The sequence below is a fragment of the Mytilus californianus genome, unplaced genomic scaffold (genome assembly GCF_021869535.1).
Source record: "Mytilus californianus isolate M0D057914Y unplaced genomic scaffold, xbMytCali1.0.p SCAF_8, whole genome shotgun sequence".
Lineage (NCBI taxonomy): Eukaryota > Metazoa > Mollusca > Bivalvia > Mytilida > Mytilidae > Mytilus > Mytilus californianus.
The window spans coordinates 46175501-46188480 of NW_026262734.1; the positions used below are offsets into that span (position 1 = coordinate 46175501).

Here is a 12980-nt window from a genome sequence, read left to right on the forward strand (position 1 = left end):
GGGTCCAGATTTGCAAATATCATTTTCATGCAGGAAAATCCGGTTTGCTGTCACTCTGACAGCCTCTTGTTATGATTATTCTCAATTAGATACTGTTAAATTATACTGATATATGCGTTTTGATTATTGCTGGAATTGTTATGTTAACTATTAATAATAATATAAACTTCCATTAATCCATGAATGAATTATTGCAGCAAACATTATTGAAAGCATGGAATCTTAGTATGGATTCAAATAGGATGTACTGCTTTCACTTTCTGAACAAAGATGGGCTTTTGGACCATTGAAGCAACTGTGTTTTTATATTCTTCAGACTACATTTAAATCAGATGAAAAGAACATTTAATGTTAAGCAAGAATTATATTGTGCTTCTAACAGTTTCATTTAATTTTTCCAATGATAGAAATAAAATGAGGGCCTAATGAGAATGCCTGAAAGGTCCCATTTGATTTCAACATTTGTAATCCTGGGATGTGTGACCATCTTAATTTTCCATATATTGTTTTGGAGATAATTTTGTTCATTGATAATGCTACTCTTATTAAAATCTTCATCAGAGTTATGTGTTCCATGAATTATTCCTTACATGTGTATATATTTAAGGGGTTTGTGAGTGTGTTAGATACACCTGGAGTAATGTATGTATGGGACCAGCTATTTATGCAGAATTGGAGCGACAGTGTCCTGAAGAACTTCAGTCTGGCCTTGGTAGAGCTTCTAAGATACAAGTTCATGGAGGCTAGAGATTACAAAACCATGAAAGAGGTTCTTAAATAACATTATTATACTGAAAGTTTTCCTATTATAGATTAGCAAGGTGTTATTAAACTCATTTCAATTGGATTTTTAAAAGAAATTAGATGACGGAATATCAGTCCGTGGTGAAATTAAGAAAGTGGTTATACAATGAAACATCATCTATACATAGAAACCTGTACAATTTAAGTCTTAAACAAAAATGTATACTAGATATTCTGCTGTAAATGTTTAAACATATTTTTTTATCTGAAATATAATGTCATAGAGTGACATATAAAGCAGGTTCAATCAACAGTTCAAGTACTGATTTAGATATTTTTTGAAGGAGGCCTCTAGCTGGATCTACCCGGGAAAGGGAGTTCAGATCCTATTTTCATCAATTTTAAAACATTTCCTAAGAAAGGGGTTCCCAGCACTGAAAATTTCCCTCATGATCTGCCAAAGAATTCAATAGACATTTTATTGTCCATTGTGTGTATATTCACTTAATAGCATGTTGTTTTTTTACTGTAAAAAGTAACACAAAAATAACAATTTGTTAAATTCTTAAGTTTGTAAATGACAAAATGGCTTAATACTTTGATTTTAAAGATTTAAAAGTAAGTTATTTTTGCAATTCAGGTATTCCTTTTTGAGCCAAGCAAGTTATACACGGTAGATATTCAAATGGCATGGATCCATTTAGAAAGTGGCAAAGATCTAATGGAGGTCCCTTATCTCAACAGAAGACGAATACAGTAAGTAACAAAAAAGTTACACCAAATATTTACGCATGCTCTCTAATGTACTTGAGAGTGTCCAATTCAATTTTAACTTTATCAATAGGTACTTTAGAAAAAGTATCTTGCTCCAAATTGCTCCTGTGGTAAATCTAAAATAAGTTTCTTACAAAGTAAAGCTTAAGCTGCTGAGCTTTTTATACGACCGCAAACAAATTTTTGTGGTCGTATATTGGTATGACGTTGGCGTCGTCGTCGTCCGGCGTCGTCGTCCGGGTCGTCGTCGTCGTCGTCGTCGTCGTCGTCCGGCGTCGTCCGAAGACACATTGGTTTTCGCACTCTAACTTTAGTTTAAGTGAATGGATCTTTATGAAATTTTACCACAAGGTTCAATACCACAAAAGGAAGGTTGGGATTGATTTTGGGGGTTATGGTAATAACAGTAAAGGAATTAGGGGCCAAAAAGGGGCCAAAAATAAGCATTTTTGTAACTTCCAGACATAACTTGTGTGTTAGTGTATGGATCTCTCTGACATTGTACCACAAGGTTCCATATCACTAAAGGAATGCTGGGATTGATTTTGGGGGTAATTGCCTCCAAATTTTAGGAATTAGGGGCCAAAAAAGGGGCAAAAAACAAGCATTTTTCTAGTTTCATGACAATAACTTGTGTGTAAGTGTATGGATCTTTCTGAAATTGTACTACAAGGTTCCATATCACAAAGGGAAAGCTGGGTTTGAGTTTGGGGGTAATTGCCCTAAACGTTTAGGAATTTGGGGCCAAAAAGGGGCCAAAAAACACATTTTTTTCTAGTTTCCAGACAATAACTTGTGTTCAAGTGTATGGATCTCTCTGAAATTGTACTGCAAGGTACCATACCACAAAGGGAAGGCTGGGATTGAGTTTGGGGGTGATGAATCATAATGGGGGTTCAAAAAATTTTGGGGGGGATTTATTTTTTTTTCCTTTTTTGTTTCTTTTAAAATTTTCCATTTTAAGTTGGTTATTTCTGATTTATATTTAAAATCAAATAATAATGATATGGTAGGAGATACACACCAAACAGGATGTGTAAATTATTATATAATAAGTATTGTGCAATAGCAAGAAATTTTCAATTGCACAGTATTGCACAATAGCAAGAAATCTTCAATTGCACAGTATTGCGCAATAGCAAGAAATCTTCAATTGCACAGTATTGCGCAATAGCAAGAAATATCCAATAGCACAATATTGCGCAATAGCAAGAAATTGTCAATTGTACAGTATTGCGCAATAGCAAGAAATATTTAATAGCACAGGATTGTGCAAAAGAAGATACTTCCTATAAATTGCTTATTTCTTGACCAATTTCAATGGGGTTTTATTCTTGATTTCATGGGGTTCTTTAATATGCTGAATATAACCGTGTATTTAGTTTTTGGATTTTGGGCCCCGTTTTTAAATTGGTCCACATTGAGGTCCAAAGGGTCCAAAATTAAACTTTGTTTGATTTCATCAAAAATTGAATTATTGGGGTTCTTTGATATGCCGAATCTAACTGTGTATTTAGATTCTTAAATTTTGGTTCCGTTTTCAAATTGGTCTACATTAAGGTCCAAAGGGTCCAAAATTAAACTTAGTTTGATTTTAACAAAAATTGAATTCTTAGGGTTCTTTGATATGCTGAATCTAAACATGTATTTAGATTTTTGATTATGGGCCCAGTTTTCAAGTTGGTCCAAATCGGGGTCCAAAATTAAACTTTGTTTGATTTCAACAAAAATTGAATATATGGGGTTCTTTGATATTCTGAATCTAACCATGTATTTAGATTTTTGATTTTTGGGCCCCGTTATCAACTTTGTCCACATTGAGGTCAAAAGGGTCCGAAATTAAACTTTGTTTGATTTCATCAAAAATTGAATTCTTGGGGTTCTTTGATATGCTGAATCTAACCATGTATTTAGATTTTGGATATTGGACCATAATAGGTGAATGTCCAATTCAAAATTTTATAGTTCTTAGACCACATTCAATCTGTGTTAGAAACCTATGCTGTGTCAAATATTTAATCACAATCCAAATCCAAAGCTGTATCAAGCTTGAATGTTGTGTCCATACTTCCCCCAACTGTTCAGGGTTCGACCTCTGCGGTCGTATCAAGCTGCGCCCTGCGGAGCATTTTATTAGAAGAAGGGACTATATGGCAATCACCTTTTTAGCTCACCTGGTCCGAAGGGCCAAGTGAGCTTATCTCATCACTCAGCGTCCGTTGTCATCATTGTCGTCGTTGTCGTCGTTAACTTGTTACATTTTGAACTTCTTCTAGAGAACCACTGAATGGAAGGAAACCAAACATGGCATGAATGTTCCTTATGGGGTGCTGACCAAGTGTTGTTACTTTGAAGTCGATCCATAATCCAAGATGGTCGCCAGCAGGGGACTTATTTTAACATAGGACCCTATGGGAAATACATACAAATGTCTTCTTTTACAGAACCACTGAATGGAATGAAACCAAACATGGCATGAATGTTCCTTATGAGATGCTGACCAAGTGCTGTTACTTTGAAGCTGATCAATCATCCAAGATGGCCGCCAGCGGGGGACTTAGTTTAACATAGGACCCTATGGGAAATACATACAAATGTCTTCTTTTAGAGAACCACTGAATGGAATGAATCCAAACATGGCATGAATGTTCCTTATGAGGTGCTGACCAATTGTTGTCGATCCATAATCCAAGATGGCTGCCAGCAGGGGACTTAGTTTAACATAGGACCCTATGGGAAATATTTACAAATGTCTTCTTTTAGAGAACCACTGAATGGAATGAATCCAAACATGGCATGAATGTTCCTTATGAGGTGCTGACCAATTGTTGTCGATCCATAATCCAAGATGGCTGCCAGCAGGGGACTTAGTTTAACATAGGACCCTATGGGAAATATTTACAAATGTCTTCTTTTAGAGAATCACTGAATGGAATGAAAAAAAACATGGCATAACTGTTCCTTATGAGGTGCTGACCAAGTGTTGTTACTTTGAAGGCGATCCATCATCCAAGATTGCCGCCAGCAGGGGACTTAGTTTAACATATGACCCTATGGGAAATACATACAAATGTCTTCTTTTAAAGAACCACTAAATGGAATGAAATAAAACATGGCATGAATGTTCCTTATGAGGTGCTGACCAAGTGTTGTAACTTTGTAGGCAATCAATCATCCAAGATGGCCGCCAGCGGGGACTTAATTTAACATAGGACCCTATGGGAAATATATACAAATGTTTTCTGTTAGAGAACCACTGAATGGAATGAAACCAAACATGACATGAATGTTCCTAATGAGGTGCTGGCCAAGTGTTGTTACTTTGTAGCCAATCAATCATCCAAGATGGCGTCAGTGGGGAACTTAGTTTATCAAAGGACCCAAGTGAAATACATACAAAAGTCTTCTTTTGAAGAACCACTGAATGGAATGAAACCAAACATGGCATGAATGTTCCTTTTGAGGTGCTGACCAAGTGTTGTTACTTTGTAGCAAATCCATCAACCAAGATGGCTGCCAACAGGGGACTTAGCTTAACAAAGGACCCTATGGGAAATATATAAAAATGTCTTCTTCTAGAAAACTGCTTAATTTTAGTTTTTTAATAGTTTTCGGTATAAGGACATCATTCGTAAATATAGCTCAACATGCAGACTTCTTATACGTTCAGGTATTTCACATCCAATTTTTTATGGAAATATTCTTTATAAAGCACAAAAATGTCAGTATTCACCTCTGAAGCTAACAAAACCTTTAAATAGACTTATTAAGAAGGGATATAGTTACGATACTGTTGTCAGGTCATTAAAGATTGCATATTTTGGCGTTAATATTGATTCACTTATAGGGTCTTTGCATCGGCACTAACACATTTATTTAAAAACCAGTTGTTGGCATGACACGGGTTATGTTCTTCTCATATATGTTATGATGGTATGATACTAAACCCCTAACGGGAAGGATTGTGCCTGATATTCATATGATGAAGACATAATCTTTCAATCAGTTTAATTGAAGTCTGGAGCTGGCATGTCAGTTAACTGCTAGTAGTCTGTTGTTATTTATGTATTATTGTCATTTTGTTTATTTTCTTTGGTTACATCTTCTGACATCAGACTCGGACTTCTCTTGAACTGAATTTTAATGTGCGTATTGTTATGCGTTTACTTTTCTACATTGGCTAGAGGTATAGGGGGAGGGTTGAGATCTCATAAACATGTTTAACCCCGCCGCATTTTTGCGCCTGTCCCAAGTCAGGAGCCTCTAGCCTTTGTCAGTCTTGTATTATTTTTAATTTTAGTTTCTTGTGTACAATTTGGAGTTTAGTATGGCGTTCATTATCACTGAACTAGTATATATATTTGTTTAGGGGCCAGCTGAAGGACGCCTCCGGGTGCGGGAATTTCTCGTTGCATTGAAGACCTGTTGGTGACCTTCTGCTGTTGTCTGTTCTATGGTCGGGTTGTTGTCTCTTTGACACATTCCCCATTTCCATTCTCAATTTTATTAATGGATTGAAACCAAACATGATATGAATGTTTCTTTTGAGATACTGACCAAGTGTTGTTACTTTGTAGCTGATATGTCATTGTCCTTATACAGTCATTTTCTACAATTTCAATGAATTTATTGGTAATTTCTTTAAACTTTACAAAAGTTTTCTGCTTTTGATTTAATTATGGGACCAATATTAAACCAAATTTGGCCTCAATTATTATTAGGGTATATGTTATGATTTTAATCTACTTTTACATGATTTCCAAAACCAAAGTAGAATCAGGTAAGCGACACAGGCTCTTGGGAGCCTCTAGTTCCTTATTCTGTCCATTTATTCATGTGTGCAATGAATAGTTTTGTCACAAATTTCTCCAATACTACTGATCAGAATGACTGTATATTTAGTTATTTAGTACTGAAAGATATTGTTCATGCCTTACAATTTTTGTATATATTTTCAGACCAGGTGTTTCCAGAATGAGTCAGTTACCATCAGCCCCAATGACACCTTCTTTACCTGGGTTGTTACCATCAGTTGGTCTTAAATGTTTAGTCTTGAAGTTAGTAATACCTTCTGAGATCATTGAAAGGGTAAGTATTCACAACTTTTACTGTTTTTATTAGCTCACCTGGCCCGAAGGGCCAAGTGAACTTTTCTCCTCAATAGGCGTCCGTCGTCGTTGTCCTCGTTGTTAACTTTTTACATTTTGAACTTCCTTTAGAGAACCACTGAATGGAATGAAACCAAACATGGCATGAATGTTCCTTATGAGGTATTGACCAAGTGTAGTTACTCTGTAGCTGATCCATCATCCAAGATGGCTGCCAGCAAGGGACTTCCTTTAACATAGGACCCTAGGGACAATACATACAATTGCCCTCTTTTAGAGAACCACTAAATGGAATGAAACCAAACATGGCATGAATGTTCCTTATGAGGTGCTGATCAAGCGTTGTTACTTTGAAGCCGATCCATCATCCAAGATGGCCGCCAGAGGGGGAATTAGTTTAACATAGGACCCTAAGGCAAATACATACAAATGTCTTCTTTTAGAGAACCAATAAATGGAATGAAATAAAACATGGCATGAATGTTCCTTATGAGGTGCTGACCAAGTGTTGTAACTTTGTAGGCGATCAATCATTCAAGATGACTGCCAGCGGGGGACTTAGTTTAACATGGGACCCTATGGACAATTCATACAAATGTCTTCTTTTAGAGAACCACTGAATGGAATGAAACCAAACAGCATGAATGTTCCTTATGAGGTGCTGACCAAGTGTTGTTACTTTGAAGCCGATCCATCATCCAAGATGGCCGCCAGAGGGGGACTTAGTTTAACATAGGACCCTAAGGGAAATACATACAAATGTCTTCTTTTAGAGAACCACTAAATGGAATGAAATAAAACATGGCATGAATGTTCCTTATGAGGTGCTGACCAAGTGTTGTAACTTTGTAGGCGATCAATCATTCAGGATGGCTGCCATCAGGGGACTTCGTTTAACATAGGACCCTATGGACAATACATCCAAATGTCTTCTTTTAGAGAACCACTGAATGGTATGAAACCAAACATGGCATGAATCAGTGTTCTCCCCAGATATTTTGGATAGCATCACATTTGGCGAAAAAAAATAAACTGTATTTTTTTCAATGTCATTTGTCGCGTTGCGGTGATGCTCTATTTCTATTTTTATGGTATATATGTTTATATTGTTCAATTCATAACTGAGAATACAATTAAAATATAACCATGATAACAGTTGTTTCAGTTTATGTTTTCTATATTCATTTATAGTTATTGTACAGAATTATTGTTTTCCTCTTGGGCCATATAACAATATATGTGTGGTTCTAGGCTTCTAGCAGAGACATATAATACAATATATGTCTCTGGTTCTATTTACCCTACCTACCCAACTAAATGAATGAGTGAATGGTTTATTATAGTGCAACCTTTATATATATACAATACTAAATATCAAGTAAAAAAAGAGAAAGTATCATATAGCAATAAAATTTCAATTAAAAAAAAATTTTCATGTCTAAAAATTCATTGTTTCATGCTGAGACTACTATAACACTGTGTTATAGTAGTCTCAGTTTCATGGTACCAGAGACATATATACACATGTGTATATATGTCTCTGATGGTACTCAATGAATTAGTCCCAGTTCTTTCTTTATATCAAGGTGATAGATATTTTTAACAAAGTTATCTAACAAATAGTCTGTTAATGCATAGTTTTCTCTTTTTGGTATATTTTTTCTGTCTGCTGTGCCATTTGTGCATCTGTAGTTATTATTGTAAAAATGCGGATTTTTGTCATATCCGGTCCGGTTCCGATCGGTAGTTTACACAAAAGTAGTCAATGGCGGCCGAAGAAAAATTAACGAAAATAAACAATGTTTGACAAGAGATTGGGAACGAATGTGACGCTTTTGATGTATTAAATGGATGAAACATAAACTTAAGCCAACTTATTTAGCCCAAAACCGATATGTTCGCTCTCGATTAACAAGTAGTACCGGCGGAAGAGAAAAAGTAATTTTATGAAAGTTGTAAAAATAAACGACCAAACCTCATTTTTAAAGAGAAAAATCGTTCGTATCTTTGAATTTCCGTAATGCAAAAGGTAGATTTCGAATTGTTGTATGATTACATTTTTTCCATGTCTTAATTTGCGATTGCAGACAGACCACGTGGTATTAATCATGTCACAAGTGTCAGCTTGGGGTATTCGTATCCAAACAGTTATCACCCAAAGGGCAATTAACACCTATTTAATCACTCTTAAATGCCTCAATTGTCCGATTTGAAGGGATTACACTTAAAGGTGATATAATTTTTATGATCATAGGCGGTAATTAGATGAAAGTTCAAAATTTAGGACATGGATTTACGATATAGAAACAAGAAAAATAGCATCCTCAAAATAATTATAGCGTCGCGGAAATTATTATAGCATCACGGGAAAAAATATAGCGTCGCGGTACCGCGACGCTAAAACGGCCTGGGGAGAACACTGATGAATGTTCCTTATGAGATGCTGACCAAGTGTTGTTACTTTGAAGCCTATCCATCATCCAAGATGGCCGCCATAGAGGGACGCTAAAACGGCCTGGGGAGAAAACACTGATGAATGTTCCTTATGAGGTGCTGACCAAGTGTTGTTACTTTGAAGCCTATCCATCATCCAAGATGGCCGCCATAGAGGGACTTAGTTTAACATAGGACCCTATGGGAAATATATACAAATGTCTTCTTTTAGAGAACCACTGAATGGAATGAAACCAAACATGGCATGAATGTTCCTTATGAGGTGCTGACCAAGTGTTGATACTTTGTAGCAAATCCATCAACCATGATGGCTGCCAATGGGGGACTTAGTTTAACAAAGACCCTATGGGAAATATATAGAAATGTCTTCATCTAGAAAACTGCTTAATGGATTGAAACCAAACATGGTATGCATGTTTCTTTTGAGGTGCTGACCAAGTGTTGCTACTTTGTAGCTGATTTGTCATTGTCCTTATAAAGTCATTTATTACAATTTCAATGAATTTATTGGTAATTTCTGTAAACTTTACAAAAGTCTTCTGCTTTTGATTAAATTACTAGGCCAATATTAAACCAAATTTGGCCTCAATCATTATTAAGGTATCTGTTATGATTTTAATCTATTTTTACATGATTTCCAAAACCAAAATATAATCAGGTGAGCGACACAGGCTCTTGGGAGCCTCTAGTTGTTTTTATTATTTTTATTTACCAATTTTTTTATTACCAGTTTTCTCCCTGTATTTGTGTCTGATAGAATAATGTCTCCAGTAAGTGACATGTCTTCTTGCAGACTTTTATCTTCTGAACTAGCATGTTAAAAATCTGACTCAGCGTGTTGGTCATGTACAAAGCAGTGTTTGTATTCATATCACATTAACATGTTCTCGTCCTAAATATATATTTAATTTACCACTGGACATTAAACAGCCATCCATCATCAAAACATTAGGGGAGTGAGCATTGACTGCTTATTTGTTCTGACTGGTCTCCTAAAGATGTAACAAGAAGTTATTTACACAAAAGCTTATTCCATCTAAGGGCTGTTCCAATAAAACATTCATTGGACCCAGGCAAGGCAACTTGAATTTGAAACTACGGTTTGGTGTGAGATATTATGCTGTACAAGTTTAAAATATATGCAGGTCAACAAAATTGCTTCTATGGGTGGTAACTCAGTTTTCTATTACCTTTCCTGGGTACCATGTATGTTTTATTGGACCAGTCCTTAACATAGTTTCTTACAGATGATCATATTTTCCTGAATTCCTCATGAGCACTAGTGGTTTCAACATCTTTTATCTTTTGAACCAGCTCTTAATGAAATCTGAAAATACAATGCAGAATTTGCTGTTTCGGAATCTAATGCATTCTGGGTAATATTTTCACAAGCGTATACCGAAATGTTTTCATTGAATGACAAGGTCCTAAACAATGGAAATTCATTCAATGTCGTGACATTGTTTTCATTTTGGGGTACGAACAATGAAGTAACCCCATAGTCCTTTAAATTCTGAAATGTCGAATTGACCAGCTGCAAGAAAGAAAGTTATTTATACCAATGATTTGGGATGAAGTGGATAAAAAAATGAGAATTTTTATATTTGAAGGAAATTTGTTTTCTTTACAGATTTTTGTACTTATATCAGATTACTTTCCATTTTTTGCCAGCAACATCAACCTAAACAATATTGTATTAAGATTTTACAATTATGTCTAATTTTTCTCAAGCTTTATGTGATTTTCTGCAGGAGCCATGGGTTGCTAATATTGATGCCAAATATTTGAAATTAAATGTTACTGCCTACTTTGGAAGTGTTCGTCTACGTACCAGAATGTCACTTAAAGATGCCATTGCATTGGACATAGAAAAGGATAATTATGGCAACACTGTTTATGAGATTTACTATCTTGATGAAAAATTCCTGTTTGAAAATTTAGACATTGCAGAATATGATGTTGAAAAGGAACTTGGTGCTAACCCATATTGTATGTTAAAAGTTGAATATACAAAACCTGGAACATTTGCACAAAGTAAGTTCTGTATATTTATGTCAATTGGTCTCTGGTGGATAGGTGTCTCATTGGCAATCATACCACATCTTATTTTTATAATGATTTTGCGGAACTGTTAAAAAGCATTCTTGTCAAATTTATGGTTATACTTTAAGCAAAAACTAACGCTTAAAGCTGGTGAATTAGAGATTTCACGTGTGAAAAACAGTTTTGTCTGTAGTGTTAATGATGCAAATGTGGATGTAGAAAGTGTTGAAAAAAACATTGAAATATTTTGGATCATATTTCGTATTTTAAGGAAAGATGAGTTAGAAATATTTTTTTCAATCTGGTATTGAATATGCTTAGTGTATTATCAAAAATTGCTCTAGGTAAAACAGATGTAAACATATTTTTAAAAAGATCTCAGGGTTATGATAATTTCAAAGCCTTCAGTACACTTTTGATCAAATGCATGTATCAACCAGGACATTTTTGTAATGGGTGCTTACTTTATAAATTGAAATTTCTGCATATTCCCTGTTTTAATATTTATTTTATTAGAAAGTAAAAAATGTATGATGATAGTTAAATCAGCGTTTTCCAATTGTATGATGTACAATTAACCTTTTCCTAAGAATTTGATTCAGAATTCTCAATAACATGATATCTCTTTAGTTTAACTTTGCTTATTAATTTCCAAATATGCCTTATTTCCTGAAGAACCCAGGTTAACTCCACCTTATGCAGATAATGGTAAACAAAGAGGTATAACATATCACATTCCATACTATATTTATGCTTGGGGAAAACCATATATCCATGGTGGGACTACATGTAGCTTATATTTTGTGCTTACATGCATGTTTAATGTAATAGTGTGGTTTTAATTAATTTTCATTCTTTACTTGGTTTCAATTTAATACTTTAAAATATATTTGATATACATGTAATGTTTGCTAATTATTTATCCTGTGTTACTAAATGATAAAATAGATGGTGATTTAGACAAGAAGAACTATAGATGAAAGAAAGTAAAAACATTTTGATGTTGGTTTAGGATATAAAATCTGATTCTTTAAACATAAAGTTGAACGAGGAAATGAAATTTAAAACAGAAAATGTAAACAATGTGACGATTAATTAAACTATTTCTTTATATTTCTTGAATAAGTCAAGGTTACAAACTGTCTTGATCCAGTCTATAACTCTGAACGTACCTGCCAACTTTCCCACTTTATGGCGGATATCCCCAATGAGAGGTGTTGACCTGACCTTTATAATACTCCATTATTTAGACTAAATACTTAAAAAAAGCATTCAGAGGAGAACAAAATTACATTTGAACACATGTTTACTCATTCAAAACCATACATGTAGATGTTCTAATTAAGTACATGAATGACATGTGTATGTCATTAGGTCCTCTTGTGCTTAAAATCAGAGATTTTGACAAGTTGGCAGGTCCGGAATTACCACCAATATAAATACAATACATCCTTGAAATGTTTGTGTATTTTACTAATTTTCTTGTTTATTTATCAAATGAACTGTATTTCTTATTCATGTATTTTATAATTGTATAGCTATTATTATATATGCAAATTGCATATAGCCTGTTAACAAATATATTCCTAGCTTTGTTGTTGTCTTTTTATGCTGCATTGTGCAAAGTCAGTGGTCTGTGTATATAGCAGCCATGTATTCTTGTTATTGTATACAAAATTCTATTATACATATATATTATACATGCTATTATAAGTAAAAAGCACTGATATATAAAAGTAGAGAATATCAATACACTTAACTTTGTGTGCTACTGTGAAAGTATAACTGTTCATGGGATACCAATTTTCCTGAACTTTTAGTTCCGATGAAGTAGGAAATTTTGTACCCTACGGAATG

The 12980-nt window shown here is 34.6% G+C and overlaps 1 protein-coding gene across 3 annotated transcripts in view; it reads left to right on the top strand.

Annotated features, from left to right (window-relative positions):
* LOC127711126 (uncharacterized) overlaps positions 1–12980 on the top strand; it is a 46633-nt gene that overhangs the window by 12000 nt on the left and 21653 nt on the right. For 2 of the 3 annotated variants that reach the window (XM_052217077.1, XM_052217075.1), the window contains exons 11-15: positions 608–769; positions 1385–1500; positions 6477–6606; positions 10832–11114; positions 11799–11843. In XM_052217077.1, coding sequence (XP_052073037.1) covers positions 608–769; positions 1385–1500; positions 6477–6606; positions 10832–11114; positions 11799–11843 — 736 coding nt within the window. The remainder of the gene's footprint in view (positions 1–607; positions 770–1384; positions 1501–6476; positions 6607–10831; positions 11115–11798; positions 11844–12980) is intronic. The other variant, XM_052217076.1, reaches the window with a different exon arrangement.